The sequence below is a fragment of the Pogona vitticeps genome, chromosome 4 (genome assembly GCF_051106095.1).
Source record: "Pogona vitticeps strain Pit_001003342236 chromosome 4, PviZW2.1, whole genome shotgun sequence".
Lineage (NCBI taxonomy): Eukaryota > Metazoa > Chordata > Lepidosauria > Squamata > Agamidae > Pogona > Pogona vitticeps.
In genome coordinates this window covers 198,918,177-198,936,681 of record NC_135786.1, presented here as the reverse complement: position 1 = coordinate 198,936,681, position 18,505 = coordinate 198,918,177, and the positions used below count along the sequence as shown (strand labels likewise).

The 18,505-nt window shown below is 41.8% G+C and overlaps 1 protein-coding gene across 2 annotated transcripts in view; it reads right to left on the bottom strand.

Moving 5' to 3' along the window:
• Positions 1–18,505, bottom strand: part of NKAIN3 (sodium/potassium transporting ATPase interacting 3) — a 270,587-nt gene that overhangs the window by 73,664 nt on the left and 178,418 nt on the right. For both annotated transcript variants that reach the window (XM_020811679.3, XM_020811669.3), the window contains exon 4: positions 14,153–14,350. In XM_020811679.3, the coding sequence (XP_020667338.1) occupies positions 14,153–14,350 (198 nt within the window). The remainder of the gene's footprint in view (positions 1–14,152; positions 14,351–18,505) is intronic.

Here is an 18,505-nt window from a genome sequence, read left to right as displayed (position 1 = left end):
CAGGGGAGTTTGCGTAATGCTATAATAAACAGGTTCTACAATAGGACCTTTATTCTCCTAATTATCAGGAGAATCACATGCAGGTTGCTGAACCTTTGAAGCCTTTGGTCTCTGTCCTGCCATCTTCAGACATAATCTGTTCAGGATTTAATGCTCAGTGGCTTCCAAAGAGCCAGCATAAGATGCTTTATGGCTTGAAGCAAAGGATAACAGGACACACTATTGTCCTACTTCAATACTGGCAACTAGATCAGGTTGCTCACCCAACAAGTGCAGCAAGTTAGCTGGGAGGTGCAGGATGGACCGTGCTGGATGCACACCTCTTTCTTCCTGGAAAGGCAAATGGCTGGAGGCTCTAGAAGCTGTTGAAAGTGACTCCCTTATTCTGCTTAATGGCAAGCTACAGCATACAAGGGACATAGTCAACTTACACAGTACAGTGATGCCTGCAAGACGAATTTAATACATTCCACAGTTAATGTTGTCTTGCGAAAAATTTGTCTTGCGAAACACGTTTTCCCATAGGAATGCGTTGAAATCTAATTAATGTGTTCCTATGGGCACAAAAAGTCAGAACAAAGTCAAATTTGGTTTACAAAGGGTTTATTAAGTGCTCTTTAAAGCCATACATATTGTGCAGGTGATTTAAAAAAATTTCAATCAAAAAACTTTAACTTTTTAAACATCATAGAAAAACATTTAAAAATCAGCAAACAAGAGGCAGGAACAAAAAACAGAAAACATTCTTCTTGCGAAGCACAGCCATAGGAATATTTATATTGCGAGCCATCAATCCCATTGCCAAAACCATTTGTCTTCCAAGTTTTTTGTCCTGCGAGGCATTTGTCTTGCGAGGCACCACTGTACACCCCTTGTGTAAAGTGTAAAGCATCTCGTATAAAGCAGCATTTCTAATTGTGAAAGATGCACTCTGTATGTGGAAAATCAACTTTCAGATCCAACACATAAAAAGTAGGTCCAGCACAATTTCAGTAATGCGAGTTGTAAGCCACCAGCCCCAATTCTTACCATTTCATGTCCTCCCAAGATAAAATGACACAGCTGGCAAAATCACCTGAGACCTCACAGTCAAGAGAAAAGCTTTCTTTCAGTAGTGAGGTTACATTTGTTCTAGAAGCACTAAGTAGGAAGGAAATGGTATGGGTCAATGCATGATGATGAAAGAAAATTGTCTTGACTGTGCAGAGAGGGCTTTTTATGAATGCATTTCTTTTCATAACACAGACAGACACAGGGCTGATTCTGTGCTGTTCCTTTACCCCCGCCTCTATGCTACATCAAAAGCCTGATTCTGTACTTGGCTTGTATGATTCCTTACATCTCTTCCTCAGTGCCACTCTGAATACATAGAAGGTAACCAGGATATCCTTTCAGTGGATAATGAACCTGCTTTCTTATGTTCAATGCATACAGGCAGAAACAGAAGACAACTGAAGGAGTTTGGCCTTCAAGTCAAGAAATTTAAAATGTTCACTGGCTCAAAATCCCCAGGAGGCTCATTGATTCAGAACTTTAGAATGATAATGATAAAGACTGGGATAAATCCAGTGGTTAGCCCCAACTAGAGAAGACCCACTGAATCAATGGGATTTATGCAAGTATTGACATACTGAAGTATCATTGATTCAATATACAGTATGTCTTCCAGTTGGGACTAAGGGTGAAATTATCATTAAACCATACTTCCACTCCACAATGGGATTTCATCAGAAATATGTCTTTCAGCAACCAGGCTTGCAAATGAAGCATATGTATATATTCCACTGGCTGATCATGAAGCAAGCACGCTAAATGAAAGATACTTAGATAAGGAAAACCATGTGTTATGAGAGACAGTTTTTACTCTTGAAGCAAAAAATGTTCTAAAACCACGCTAAAGACATTACCTAATTTGACTGTACCAACTAATTCAGTAAGAATTTTTCACTTTTTTATTTTCTCCAGAGTTTATAGAGAGCAATCTTTATACTATACTGTGGCTTTAAATAAAGAGATAATTATCTAATCATATAAAGTAATGTGAAAAAGAAAGTACACACTCTTTGAATTCTAAGGTTTTACAAATCAGGACATAATAAAAATCATCTGGTCCTTAGAAGGTCTAAAAATAAATAAATACAACCTCAGATGAACAACAACACATGGCATATTACATCATGTCATGATTTATCTTACAAAAATAATGCCAAAATGGAAAAGCCATGTGTGAAAAACTAAGTGCACCCTTACTGCTTCCATAGGAGTTAAGAGGCTAAGAAGCAGCCAGGTGCTGCTAACCAAATGCCCTTCAGTAATTGATCATCAGCAAGTGTGACCACTTCTATAAAAGCCAAAGTTTTAGCAGTTTGCTGGTCTGGAGCATTCAGGTGTGTGTGAACACAAGGTCAATGAAGAAACACATCAGCAATGATTGTAGAGAAGTAATTATTATGGCCCATCAAACTGGGAAGGATTATAAATCCATTTCCAAACAATTTCAAGTCCATCATTCTATAGTGAGGATGATTATTCACAAGTGGAAAACATTAGAGACAGCTGCCAATCTTCCCAGGAGTGGATGTCCAAAACAAATTCATCCTAAGGTCAGACAGTGCAATGCTGAGAGAAGTTGCCAAAAACCAAGAGTTACATCTCAGATTCTACAGGCCTCATTTAGCATATCAGATATTAAAGTTCATGACAGTGCAATTAAAAACAGTCTGAACAAGTATGGTTTGTTTGGAAGGGTTGCAAGGAGAATGCCTCTTCTCTCTAAAAAGAACATGGTGTCATGAGTTCAGCTGAAGAAGACCTGGAATTGGAGGAGTTAATTACAGCTGAGGGAAATGCAGGGCAATTAGTGGAACTGGAGGCTCCTCTGGTATTACAGACAGCTGAATCATGACCAGATTCTCCTCCCCCACTAGCCCGAGTTAAGCTTCGGGAGAGACTTATAACACAGAGATCTGAAGCTTGCATGTATGCTTCTCATAGGAACATCAGGTCAACCAGCCCAGAGTTTTAGCAGGATGGAGTGTTTCTAGGAATGAGATGATTGTTGATTCTATATAACTTGTACTAAGAGGTCTGGAAACTTGTGAAAGCAATAAGTCGATCCCCTGGCTTGTGTCCACACTCCTGTTTATCCTGAACTACTCGAACCTTGCTCTCCTGATCCCTGGCACTCGGACCTTGACTTCGACTATGGTTTGTGTCTTGGTTTTGATGATTCAGCATCTGTTTTGATCTCCCAGACTTCTGACCTTGGTCTGGCTTATCGAACTTTCACCAGCTGAATCCCCTGAGAATGTGACACATGGCAGCATGGCTTAGGTTTGCAAAGCTGCATCTGAACAAACCACAAGATTTTTAGACATGAGACCAAAGTGGAGATGCTTGGCCATAATGCACAGTGCCATGTTTGGTGAAAACCAAACACAGCATATCAGCACAAACACCTCATACCAGCTGTCAAGCACAGTGGTTAAGGAGGAGTGATAATCTGGGCTTGTTTTGCAGCTACAGGATCTGGGCACCTTGCAGTCATGGAGTCAACAATGAACTCTGTACACCAATATATTCTAGAGTCAACTGTGAGACCATCTGTCTGACAGCTAAAGCTTGGCCAACATTGAATCATGCAACAGAACAATGATCCCAAGCACACCAACAAATCTACAACATAATCGTTGAAAAAGAAAAGAATCAAGGTGTTGCAATCTCCCAGTCAAATTCCAAACCTCAACTCAAAAGAAATGCTGTGGCAGGACCTAAAGAGAGCTGTGCATAAATAAATGCTTGCAAACATCAACAAACTGAAGCAATGTTGTAAAGAAGAATGGGCCAAAATTCCTCCACAATGATGTGAGACTGATAAAGTCATACAGAAAATGATCACTTCAAGTTATTACTACTAAAGGTGGTTCTACAAGCTATTTACTGTAATCATAAGGTGTACTTAATCTTTCACATATGGCTTCTCCATTTTGGCTTTATTTTTGTAAAATCAATAATGACACAGTGTAATATGTCATGTGTTGTTGTTCATCTGAGGTTACCATATTTGCGGGCGTACAAGATGACTTTTTGGGCCAAAAAAACATGCCTCCAAGTGGGGGGGTCGTCTTGTACGCCAGGTGCACTGAATGACGCAGGGCTGCACTGGCTGGGGAGGAAGGCAGGCGGGCAGGCAGGCAGGCAGGCAGGCAGTCGGTCTGTATGGAGGGAGGGAAGCATAGCCTGCCATGCCTGAGCGGCCAGAGCCTCCCGCCAGGCTGCCTGCTCACCCACCCCCGCCCGTTTCCCTTTTCCTCCTCCTCCTCCTCAGCCTCTTGTCTTCTTCCTCTCCCTCTCACTGCCTAGCCAGCGTGCTCGCTCACCCGCCCCCCGCCCGTTTCTCTTTTCCTTTTCCTCTTCCTCCTCCTCAGCCTCTTGCCTTCTTCCTCTCTGTCTCGCTGCCTAGCCAGTGTGCTCATTCGCCCGCCCGCCCCCCACCCGTTTCCCTTTTCCTCCTCCTCCTCAGCCTCTCCTCTTCCTCTCCCTCTCGCTGCTATGCCTGAGCCGCCGCCGGGCTGCCCGCTGCCCCGCGCCACTGAGCCAGCCACGCGCTCGCTCGCCCACCCCCGTTTCCCCTCTTCCTCCTCCTCCTGTTGGGCGGGGGTCGTCTTATACGGCCGGTCACCTTGTGCGCCGGCAAATATGGTATATTTATCCAATTTTCAGAACTGCTAAGGACATGATTTTTATTATGTCCTGAAATGAAAACAACATAATTCAAAGAGGGTGTACTTTCTTTTTCGCATTACTGTACATGGGAGTAAGCCCCCAGTGAATGCTATGGAATGTACTTCAGACGAAGCACATAGGATTGTACTGTCAAAATATGCTTGATTTCTGTGAGAAACATACTGCAAAAGCAAATAAAGTAAATTTACTGGCGTCCCATAATTCCTCTAGAAAACTAGCCGACTTTCCTCTTCAACTCCTTTACACTACATGCTTTTAAAGACTAGACCTTAATTCCGGCTGAATAGCTGAGGCTGAAGGTAACATAAACTCCATTCAGTGTATAGTGAAACTGAAGCTAAAAATAGTTTTATTCCTGCTTCTAACAGCCTTAATAGACACATGTGGAGCTAGAGGTTTCTTGCTCAGGCTGAGACATTAATGCAACAACAACACACATCAGCAGTTTTCATTCTACACATTCCTAAGCTGCTAATGGATCTCTGAGAAGCCCATGAGTTATCCATGTGGCTCCCAATCATATATTCTTCACCATTATGTTTCCTCACCATTACAAAAACAACATTTCATTGTGGCTTGTCTTTTGTTCTACTATTTAAAGCATTCATTCAGTGTTGTTTTTCTGTCCTGAGTTTTTTCATATACCTGATTACCTACTCAGTAAAATTCTAAATGTAATCAAATTGAAATGAAAAATGTAACATTAACAATAACTTATGTATAAATCTTCCGCAAGATCAAATTACAGTGCATCATTTGTGACAGATAAAGGACAAAAATGGGAGAGACCTCAAAGAAGCAGAAGGCATCAAGAAGAGGTGGCAAGAATACACAGAGGAACTATACCAGAAAGATTTGGATATCCCAGACAACCCAGATAGTGTGGTTGCTGACCTTGAGCCAGATATCCTGGAGAGTGAAGTCAAGTGGGCCTTAGAAAGCTTGTCTAACAACAAGGCCAGTGGAGGTGATGGCATCCCAATGGAACTATGTAAAATCTTAAAAGATGATGCTGTTAAGGTGCTACATTCAATATGCCAGCAAGTTTGGAAAACTCAACAGTGGACAGAGGACTGGAAAAGATCAGTCTACATCCCAATACCAAAGAAGGGCAGTGCCAAAGAATGCTCCAACTACCGTACAATTGCACTCATTTCACACGCTAGCAAGGTTATGCTCAAAATCCTACAAGGTAGGCTTCAGCAGTATGTGGACTGAGAACTCCCAGAAGTCCAAGCTGGATTTCGAAGGGGCAGAAGAACTCGAGACCAAATTGCCAACATGTGCTGGATTATGGAGAAAGCCAGAGAGTTCCAGAAGAACACCTACTTCTGCTTCATTGACTGTGCAAAAGCCTTTGACTGTGTGGACCACAACAAACTATGGCAAGTCCTTAAAGAAATGGGAGTGCCTCACCACCTTATCTATCTCCTGAGAAACCTATACGTGGGACAGGAAGCAACAGAACTGGATACGGAAACACTGATTGGTTCAAAATTGGGAAAGGAGTACAACAAGGCTGCATATTGTCCCCCTGCTTACTTAACTTATATGCAGTATACATCATGTGAAAGGCAGGACTGGAAGAATTCCAAGCCGGAATTAAGATTGCCGGAAGAAATATCAACAACCTCCGATATGCAGATGATATGACTCTGATGGCAGAAAGTGAGGAGGAATTAAGGAATCTTGTAATGAGGGTGAAAGAGGAGAGCTCAAAAACTGGTGTGAAGCTCAACATCAAAAAAACTAAGATCATGGCCACTGGTCCCATCACCTCCTGGCAAACAGAAGGGTAAAATATGGAGGTAGTGACAGATTTCACTTTCTTGGGCTCCATGATCACTGCAGATGGGGACAGCAGCCCCGAAATTAAAAGACGCCCGCTTCTTGGGAGGAAAGCGATGACAAACCTCGACAGCATCTTAAAAAGCAGAGACATCACCTTGCCAACAAAAGTCTGAATAGTCATAGCTATGTTTTTTCCTGTAGTGATGTACGGAAGTGAGAGCTGCACCATAAAGAAGGCTGACCGCCGAAGAACTGATGCTTTTGAATTGTGGTGCTGGAGGAGACTCTTGAGAGTCCCCTGGACTGCAAGGAGAACAAACCTATGCATTCTGAAGGAAATCAACCCTGAGTGCTCACTGGAAGAAGAGATCCTGAAGCTGAGGCTCCAATACTTTGGCCATCTCATGAGAAGAGAAGACTCCCTAGAAAATACGCTGATGTTGGGAAAGTGTGAGGGCAAGAGGAGAAGGGGACGGCAGAGGATGAGATCGTTGGACAGTGTCATTGAAGTGACCAACATGAATTTGGCCCAGCTCCGGGAGGCAGTGGAAGACAGGAGGGCCTGGCATGCTCTGGTCCATGGGGTCACGAAGAGTCGGACATGACTAAACGACTAAACAACAACAACAAATTTGTGACAGAGTGATTATGATACAGATGATCTATTATGAGCAATTTAGATATAAAGAAGTTGGATAGCTCAGTGGTTTAGGTATCTGGATGTGGAGCCAGAGTTTGGGAGTTCAATTCCTCATTGTGCTTCCCTGACAAGGACTGGATGTGATGATCTTTCCAACTCTGTAAATGCTTAGGTTTTTAAGAGAGAGCCAATTTTCTTCTGTTGCAATCCAAATCCTACTTAAATGTTGCTTTTTTAAAAAGGGTGTGTGTGAAACAATAATATGCCCACTTGTTTCTTTATTTAGATAGATGCTAATTTAGAAACCATGATTAAAATGCAAGTAAGATCACAATATATTTCAGTATGGCAGGAAAACTGTGCCAGGTAATCTGGATAGTCTGCTATCCAGGTGCTATGACCTTAAATCCCCTGCTCTCCCATCGAATAATTCTTTAGCCAAAATCTTGTTAATAAAATTATTCATGCAAGATATTTTTCTTCTCCATCAGGCTATCCTCTGCACAATTCATTGTGCACCCAATTTTCCAATCAGTGTACAACCATCATCTGAAGAATGATCTCTGTGTGACTGCTCTAACAAAATTGTGTGTAAAGTGAACAGGAATTTAGTCTTTGTTTTTAGACCATTCTTAGACATGATCACCCTTGAAACAGAGGACACTGAGTACTGGTTTCTGACAGCCCTTCTAAAAGAAGACAGTGTTCTGTAAAGCATGACACAAGGTCACCCTAAATGTTGATGTGGATTTTTCTTTTTGCCCTCTGCAAAACCAGTGTACCATAGGCCTGGACTGGTAAATCCAGGTTTGGTGTTTCCTATCACAGTCTTTGGTATCTTAGGTAAGCCATAAATGGCTATTCTTTTAAAAATAGTATTTAATACACTTCCCAGTATCCACTAAGTTTACAAAATGCGAAAGTGGTTCTCATGACGAATACAGGGCCCAGAATTACCAAATATACTGCTGCTATCATGGCCTAAGACCTGCTTTGCTTTAAGAGTACAAATATTGCTCCGTCAGATGGAGAAACATACTTCAGTGATAATTCTCAAAGTTTGATATGTCAACAGAAAGGCTTCACATTCTTTGTTCTCTTGTGTTAAAAGGGTACGTGTTCACTTTCCATCTTTTAGAGATACTGTACCGTGAGAGAACCACTTCAATTCCAAATGGCTAAAATAATAATAAAAACATTATTTTCAGAATGATGTGAGAATATTAGGGGTGTGGAACTGTACTGATTATTCCCCATTTTTAACAAAACCCAGTAGAAGCCTAGAACATAAAACAACAGGATTCTACCGAACACTCCAAATTATAATACATGACTGTTGGCTGAAATAGATATATTCTCAATTTAAAAAAAACATAGCTCTAGGAAAATAACATTGTTCACTAATGTTTTCTTGGAAGAAGAGATTTTAATTCTTTGCCAACAAAAGGGTAGCAACAGTAAACTTATATGAGAAATATCTATTTTGAAAGGTTACAAAACTCTCTGGAGCCCAGTTACACCTTTAAATTAAAAAAAATAAATAAAACAAAACCGTGTTGGACCTTGACAAGAATCAAACCCAAAATCTACATTTCTTCAGTACCTTATTATGACTGACCAAAATGACAGAAATGTGTATGAGCTTTTGAGTTGTCCAGAATTCTACGCCACATTCTTGAGTTAATACAAAAATATAGGGATAGGAAAAGAAACAAAACAAAAGAAAAAAAGGTGAGAGATGTTGGGATCAAGAGGACTACAGTTATGTTCATCCTCAAGAAATAGACTTTTATTGAATGAATTATTGACTGCTGTACTGCAGCCAAGACTGTGCTCACAACCCGGGGTTCAATCCCAGGTAGCCAGCTCAAGATTGGCTCAGCCTTCTGTCCTTCTTAGGTCAGTAAAATGAGTACCCAGCTTGCTGGGGGGAGGGCAATGTGTAGCCTGCATAATTAACTTGGAAACAACCCAGAGAGTGCTTTAAGCCCTATGGGGCTGTATATAAGCAGCACACTTTGCTTTTTTGCCTTTTTTTATTAGTGTTTGTTTCTGAAACCACAGTGTCTCATTGTGAGGTGGTTCTCATGAGAGCCTCTGGTGGACCATCTGTCCTCACGTTGTGCCCTCCAGAAGGCCTGGTGGTGGCCACAGTTCTCAGATCCAAAAAGGGCATAGACCTTGGAGGTTAGGTGACAGGTGGAGGTAAGGAGGAGAGAAGTGAGACCGGAAACCTAGGTAAGGAGGCAGAGATCAGGTCCCAGGAAAGCCAGTTGTGGATAAAGGTAGAGGAAGGGGAAGAGGAGGGAGACTGATTGCACTTAGCCAGCAAGGAGTGGGGTGAAGACAAGGATGAGCTGGATCCAGTCCTCTGTGCCACTGGGGATGTGGAATATACATATGTTCAGGATCCTTGGACATGGTCATGGGAACAGATGCAAGTAGCTAAGGGAGAGGTTGTGGGGGAGGCACCTCCATCTGCCACTGTCGCTGTCCCCATCCCCATGAAGACCTTGGCAATCAGTAGGATGCCCAACCCCCACTACAATACAGATAAGGTGCTGGATGCGCAAGCACCAGAGAAAGCATAAACAGCTCTTGGTACCTGCCGGAAGTGGAGTGACTCAGGGCTGTCTTGAAATCCCAATATCCAACATGGACTGAGACACACAGACACACAGAGACACAGACACACACACATCATGATCCCTGTGCCAGAAACTACAGGTGGGGAAGGGTTAGCTAAGGTTACTGTAAGTCAGTTCAGATTTAATGGCACATAACACACATGCGTTGGACATAGGTATAAGTACTTCGTTCAGTTCTAGCCATTTTATTTCCCACCACCAACACCAACCAGACTCCAGAAGGTTCAAATGCTTATGTGATCACGGCCAATAAAGACTATGTGCAAAATGGTATCTGTAATTTTGAGAAACCAGACAATCTGGCAGCAAAATAAATGCATATTTACTCAGACAAACTTCCCAAACTCTCTGGGTGCTTCTTGCATGATCGAGACCAATAGTCTACATCAGTGGTTCTTAACCTTTGTTACTCGGATGTTTTTGAACTGCAACTCCCAGAAACCCCAGCCAGCACAGTTGGTGGTGAAGGCTTCTGGGAGTTGCAGTCCAAAACTCCTGAGCAACCCAAGGTTAAGAACCAGTGGTCTACATCACTGGCTCTTAACCTTGAGTTACTCAGGAGTTTTGGACTGCAACTCCCAGAAGCCTTCACCACCAGCTGTGCTGACTGGGGTTTCTGGGAGTTGCAGTTCAAAAGCATCCGAGTAACAAAGGTTAAGAACCACTGGTCTACATGACAGTCTTTTCATAGCCTTTTCATGGTTTTTATGAAAATACTGACAGTGTTATAGCCATTCAGACAAGATCACCATGGCCTCAACAAAACACTCACTGAATTCTAGGGTTCATTGCTGAAATTGTGGGAAATTTGAAAAGTATGAGCTCTTTCACAATAGACAAATAAGATTTATAAACATAGAACTCAAGCATAATGTGATGCTATCCAATGTACATTTCAGTTCACAGAGCACAATACTGTAAATAAAGGTCAATTCAAGCAGAAAGTTGTCCAGATCACATGACCAAAGAGACCATTGCATCAGTCTAATAAAACACTTCATTATCTGAATGGACAATTACATATAATTGACAAATCTGAAGAAGATTATTTTTACACTTGCAAATTTAGGTTCATATGATGTTTGGAACCTTTCCCCAGGCAAACAATCTCTTTGTGGCTGATTAAGGTATCTCATTAAGTCTTTCCCTTTCATGTTCTTGTGCTTTGTTTACATATTGACAAAATGACTCACACTAATTTGCATAATAAGACACTGTAGGCAGCCATATTGCACAGACAAAAAGGCTACACATTTTAAATAGGTTCCATTCACATGATGCTTTCATTATTGTTATTATCATCTTTATGATCCTTTCCATTTTTCTTTCCCAAGCGTCCTATTCAAAAATTATATAAATTGTATTAATTTTGTGGATTAAAAAAAAACCTCAGAGGACCACTAAAAAAAAGGATTAAAAGTAGTAATATACCCAAGAGTACAGAAATCTTCAACTCACGCTATGGATACATTTTTAACCACATTATTCTCTCTTGGTATCCTTAATATTTTTACTTTCCATGGTTCAAAACTGCTGAGTTATAAAATCTGCCATCTCTGAGCCAGATCAGGCCTTCTACATTCTACTGCTCTGCTTTCTAATACAATTCTTGATTTTATTCAGTCCTGATTGTGAGTAATTTCCATCCATGTGCATGTTGCACCACTTACACTGAGCCATGCAGTCAAGGCTTCCACAGAAAGTGCTAAAAATAATCTTTCCCATTGTTTGTAGTAGGTTTATTGCCTGAATGACTGTGCATAGTTCCTAGAAAGAGCAGTGCCAATGAGAGAAAAAGTGATGTCTCTACATTTGTGTATAAAAATTATTAAGGTGTGCCTTTCTGCAAATCCATGAGACACTGCAACGTTGCACAGATGAATAAGAATTTGTGTGTGTGCATAGAAATGCATGCAAATTTCTATGTACAGAGGTTTCTATGCATGTTCTCCAGTGTCACCTACTGACAGTAATTTACATTTGGCTTTCAAGTGAAAGATACTTTCCTCACAAATTCAGAACCTACACTTAAAAAGCATCTCTATAAACCACTAGAAAAGTCCTTTGGGAGCTGAGAGCTATATTTGTCAATGAATGATAAAAGAAAAACTAGAAAAGTATTCCTGATGCTCCTAATATTGGCCACATATTCATGGAAGATATCAGTATCAGTGGTACCCAGCAGGGATGGGATTTGGGGTTAAAACGAATGCGAAGAAATATGAAAGTGGCTCTTGTTTTCATTTTCAGATTTTTCATTATTTTCCAAAAGAGAGCCTCTTAAGCCCTAGTGTTTTGTTTTAACAAAAGAGAGGGACACAAAAGGTTCCGTTTATCTCAATATTTGTTTCTTTCATTTGTTCTTTCCTTCACCTCTTGATTGTCAGATCTCTTGGAAAATGGTTCACCATCTTTCCTACTTAGCTTAAACCTGTGACAGACAGGTCAGTAACCACTCCTGTCCATCACAATGGAACCCTGATTTAGCAAACAATGGTTGAACAGAAGGGGTGGAACCAAGGAAATATAAGAAGAGAATGGAAGGCAGTTAAAGGCTATCAGTTAGAGAGATCAGTTAGGGATAGCAGTTAGAGAGTTAACATTTCAGTTGGTCAGGAGTTAGAGAAATAGTTAGATAGTCAAAGTTGGAAGTGAGAATAGTAACAAGCAAATACACAAGTTAGTTAAATGGCCAATAAGTAAACAAAAGACTACATTTCAATGATTGTAATTCTGAGTAAATAAATAAAGAACATCTGTGTGACATCCCTCTTTCACGTCACAATGGTCAGGACACTCTCTCATTCACACTTTATTTACGCTGCCACCAACCACTCCTTCATAAGACTCTTCAGACAAATGTATGATTTTAAAAATAAAAACCTGTATTTTATTGATAACAACAGAAGGAATGGTAAATCACTTTATCAACTAAAATAAAAAGGCAATCAGTAATAATCAAGTATCCCCTCATACACACTCTCAGACCTTAACTAACACAGTGCCCTAACTCAACTTTCACTCTCCATAACTCTTAACTCCCAACTCCCAACTGACTCACATCATTCACTCACCCCCCCCCTTATATACACAGCTCCACCTCCTGGAGTCCCACCTCCTGCTCTGCTATAGGCAGATGGGTTCCAGCATAACCATGATAGGCAGGTGACGTCATCGCAGCCGTCATAATAAAAAACATTCAATGGTCAGCAGCTAGTGTCTGAGTGAAATAATTTACATTGTGGATAAAAGAAATCCACTGGTGGCAGCGAAAAAGAGGGGAAATTAGATGTCATGCCTGAAAGGGAACCTGAGTGTGTTGAAGAACAAACAGGGGAACTGGGGGTGTTTGACAATACCTTTGTTCTCTCTCTTTGCCTCTGTGAGGAGGACAGGGACACAGGACAGGTGCCCCAACTAAGGGGCCACACATCCCACCCAGTTGTCCAAGGAGGACCCCAAGGAAGAGGCTTGGGAGGATATCCAACATGAACGGCAGAGGATTCCCCAGATGAAGAGGCAGAACCTCCAGGAGAGTAGGATTAGATTTATAAGGAACATCCCCGGTGGGTGAATATAGTGAAACTGCAAATTCCCAAGGGAGGGGGGAACATGAGATCTCAAAGCCCCTTACTGCTCAACTTATTCTGGGGAGCATGACTGAAAGGCCACTAGGAAGGCGGAAGAACAAACAAATTTACAAACTTGACACTGGTAGAAGAAGAGGCAGCAGGACATCAGTATAGGAAGAAGTTGGAGAAAGCAACCTTGGGGATCCAAAACCAACACTGTGACCAGAATGGAAGTTCTTTCCTCAACTGCCCTCATTGAAGGCATATTGACTGTCATCGTTAGGAGGAATACAGAGGCCCAAATGTTGCAGACACGAGACTTTACCAACTCTGGGGCCAAGGAGCCCAGTGGAGATAATTGGGCTTTCCAACCCCACTTAATTTTCTTAGCTGAACCAGAGGACAAGAGTTTTTGCAAAGAGACTCTGAGCTAGTGGCATCATCTTAGCCCAGAGAAATGGGACTGAACTCAGAATCACTAATTGTTAGTGCCTTCCCAAGTTCAATGAACCCTGCTGTGTTTCCAACTACCAGTCTACAGTTTATGGATGTATGAATGGAAGAGGGGTGCCTCACTTATCCAGTTGGGACTGGAGGGGCTCACAGCCTCAGTTTAAAATAAATATTTAGCTGCTGAGTAGTACCTACAAACCATTCAACATAGGCTGTAGCGGCACTGTATAAGAAACAGAAAAAGTATTAGAAGGCATCCTAAGCACAGCGTAATTTGACTTTATCAGCTGACAGGAACTTACAGACAGTAGTATTTGGATGGCACTGTGAATGACCTCCAGGTATTGGAAGTCAATGATGCAGCCTGTCACAGAGACATAAGAAAAATCATCTAGGATCCCAGGAGCTGAAGGACGCACCACTCTTCGTATGCAACCTGGTCCATGTTCTCGCCACCAAGATCGATGCATTGAGATGTTAAAGGTCATGAGATCTGTTTCCTAGTAAACAAAGAGAAAATCAGTATGACATATTTTTCTTACAATCCAACTCCCATTTAAAGAAATATAATTTACTATAAGAAAAATCCTAGGAATATGTGTAGAGATGGTCCGTCAGCGCATTCCCTTCGTGCTGCACATTCCCTTCCCCCAAGCCACCCTCACTGGCTCCCCATTCACAAGCTGGCGTGTGCTGCTCTTTCCCTCCTCTTCATGCAAGTGTCACTATTGCAGCAGGAACATGGACTTCCCTCCTCTGCCTCCTCCAGGAGCTGCCCACTTGAAGGAAGCACTATAGGAATCCTTGCCCCGCCTCCTTGGGACAGGGACAGGGTCTGAGAGGTGTGATTTCAGGAATGGAGAATTCTGGATGTTGGAGTCCAAAAGCACAAGGACAGGATTCTGGATTTTTTGGAGTTCAATAACAAGCAAAAAACTATAAATGTTTTTTTTGCTTGTTATTAACAAAGCTAGCATTAACAAAGGTTTATTTAAACAGCAGTTTGGGACTCTGACTTCAGATTAATTGTAGCTAGCCTTTATCTCAATGCAGTCATATCATCATGCTACAGTTAATGGTGAAAAATGAGGGAAGGGGGCATAAAAGCCTAGAGAACGGGAACTGAGAGAACAGGAAAGATTGCATGTGCATGTAAGGCTAGTTACTCTACAAAAGTAACTGGCCTTACATGTGAACTGAAAAGTGACCTCCTAAAGCCCCTTCCCCTTTTACTTAGGATTCTCCATACATATGGAACATTGTTCTCTTACATACGTATACACTCATCTTATTTTCCAGAGATCTTTTTTTCAAACCAATTTGTTCCCCATCCTCTTCATGCTCCTTTCTCCTTTATTCTTCCCCCAGCTGTGATTATGCATACAATGTCTTGCATATTTGTACACTCTTCCTCTCTATTTTCTCCCCATTTTGAAATGGTATGATGGGATTATTTTTACATATATTTTTTGGTAGGGGGCACAGGGTATGTCATAGGCGTTATACAAATGATATAATAAAATGATAATTATGATGATCAGTTGGAGTAAAGCCTACAAAGAGAAAGAACCCTTCTGTAGCAAAATGTGCAGATGAGATGGCCTCATTACAATGATAGATTGACTCATTAGACTCTCATCACTTAATAGTGCACTATAGTGCCATTAACACAGTAACATGCCTTTCTTGTCACCTAGTATCATAAAGAGTGAGAAGCTGCATATCAAGCTACTTTTCACAATTCCCTCTAGTAACTAGTAAAGACAGCTGTACTGAATGATAGTCTCTATAAGAAATAAAGTAAATGCCACCACTGTGTAGCCCATGATGGTGAACTCACCCTCCTGCATTAGGAAAAATAAATCTTCATGGGCCTGCAGGGATGGCAAATATTTTATTTCTTTCAGCAACTATAGTTCCTCATTGCTGTCTTTATTGTATGCAAGTCCTTTTGGGAGCAAAAAAAATAAAAGCAGGATAAGATGTGATATTATATACTGATACGTTGTTTCCAAACAAGTGCTGTAGTGCAGTGGTCTCCAACCTTGGGCCTCCAGAGGTTCTTGGACTTCAGCTCCCAGAAATCCTGACCAGCAGAGGTGGTGGTGAAGGCTTCTGGGAGTTGTAGTCCAAGAACCTCTGGAGGCCCAAGGTTGGGGATCACAGCTGTAGTGGCCATAAAAATGGTTAGAAAGTATACTGGCCAAAACTACTTTGTTCTACAATAAGGTAGAATCTGCCAGCTCCTGCTTGCATATGTCATTAATGCTTTGGGTCAACTTTCGTCCATCCAGGTGTTTTGGATGTCTGTTCTCAATCCTTTGGTCCATGCAGGTTAAGGCTTATGGGAACTGAAGTCCAAATAATGCAGAAGGCCAAAGCTTTCCACCACTGCAATAAAATATCAGTTACTAACTGATATTATGATGACAAATATTAATGAACAAATCTTTTGAATTAAGAATGGTTTCTCATGTCTCAGTGCTACTTTTCGATAATGATTCAAAATTCATATTATATATACTTCCACCTCTTTATTCCACACCTCTGCCACAACGATAGGATTCCAGCTGAATGGATTTGATCATATGCAGACTAGCTGCATATTAGCTAGCACAAAAGGAAGTGGAACAGAGCACTGTGAGACAGGTGGCGAGAGTGGCAACCCTCTCACCAGAGTGCCATCCCTCCTTCACACGGTTGAGAGAGAGATACAGACTCTACTATCTCTACCTCCTAGGAGGACAGAGCAATGGGGGACAGACACCCGGGAATTGGAAGAAGAGATTCAGGGGTTAATGGTCAAGGGAACGGAGGAGGAATTGGTGGGAAGAAAAAGGAGTAACAGGGTGGAGATAGAGGCAGGGACAGTGGAGATACAAAGGAAGGAGAGTCAGTTGCCTCCAGGCTGGGAATGGGTCTGGATGGAGGATCCATGGACTGGAGTTTGGGAAAGACTGAGGGTACCAAAGGAGGAGGCAGATTACAGAAGAAGAAGAGAGATTCCCCTCCCCCAAGACCCTAGTATTGGGGTGAAGCTGAAGCCAAGGAGTGGCAGAGAAGATTGAGAGAGGAAAAGGAGAGATTGGAAAGAGAAAGAAGGGAGAGATTAGAATGGAGAGTGAAAGAGATGAGGAGGGGGGAATGCAGGGAGGACCCTGGGCGACACCCACATTGACCGGACATACCAGGTGGAGTGAGGTCCGGGACGACAAGACCTTTCCCCTACTGGAAGGAGAGACCGGACAGATGGTGAAGCCGGACATGGCTACAGACTGGCTGGGCCCATGAAACATGGCAGAAGGAAACCCGTTCTTAAATGAAGGATGGAAACCCCTGGCTGACCCATTGTCGACAGGAGAGAAGTTATGGGACAATTTTGTGGACACTGGTTATCTGCTAAATACCTCAATAAACCTCACACCTGTTTCAAAGTTGAAGAAATCTCACATTTTATTTGGGAAGAAAAGAGAACCAAAAGACAAACCTTCACAAGCCCATACAACAATATCTTGGTATATGGTCACATGATATCATACAGTGCTAGTTTCTACAGAACCACAGGTACACAAAATGAGATTTTGGTAAAAGGAAAGCTTGTTGGACAAAGGAAACAACAGCCAATGTTAACAATGAAACAGAGAAAGCAGGGATGAGGAAGAGGGGTTTTTCCCCCACAAGCTTCCCTGTTCCCCCAGAGATCAGATGCAATCATCATTGTGGTTCTGGGGAAATGGCCAAAATCCTAGCAGTTACGTCCACTGGAATAATAAGAGCAGCATAATGTCAGCAGTGAATTACTGCAAGTAAAGAAGTTGGTGTAGGTTTTTCCTACCACACATAAATTTTTTGACTAGAAATGCACTCTGACTTCTTATCTGTTGGCAGTTTGCCAAATAAAATTACACTGGTGGTGTTACACTAGCAAAACTATACAACAGGATTGCCCTAGTACTTCCGGAGGAAAAAAGATTTTGAAGGAAAAACATCTCAATAAAAAATGTAGGCAAGGCCTTCACATATACTCCCAGGATGACAGATGAGGGTTTTTTAAAAACAAGATGAAAATATCATTTGCTTATAATAAGGAATTCCACAACCTTTTTGCAGCTTTTGCCCAGTTTCTTCAATAGAGTTCCTGGCTTTGCTGGGCAGAAAATTACCGTAACAACCACTTCTAGTTCCTCTTTCTGGAAGGGCCAGGCAACTCTAGATCAGCTTCACAGAAATCATCTGGAGGACTAATTGGTCTCATTGATTTTCCCTCTCTGGGAGTTGTTAAATCCCTTGAACAATGCTTGGTGGCAAAACAAACTTCCTTTGTGTGTGCCTCAACACTTAAGAGTAGACCTGGGGACAAATATAAAAATGAATCAGGATATTTGTTAAACATTCTTGATTCATCAGATATTCATTGCTTCATATTCTTTGGATCCAGAGACTCCCAATGAATATAAAGCAATAAATATAAAATGTCCCTTCATTCCCTATCTGCTTATGTCCCTGTGGATCAGCTGTTCCTTGGGGCATAAGCAGAGAGGGGTTTTCCCTTTGGGTGGTTTCCTAAAGCCTGCCTGAAGGGAATCCCACCCCCGGGGGCTGGGGGCTGGCTTGGTTCCCCTTTCCTCTTCTTCCTAAGCCTGCGGGGCATAAGA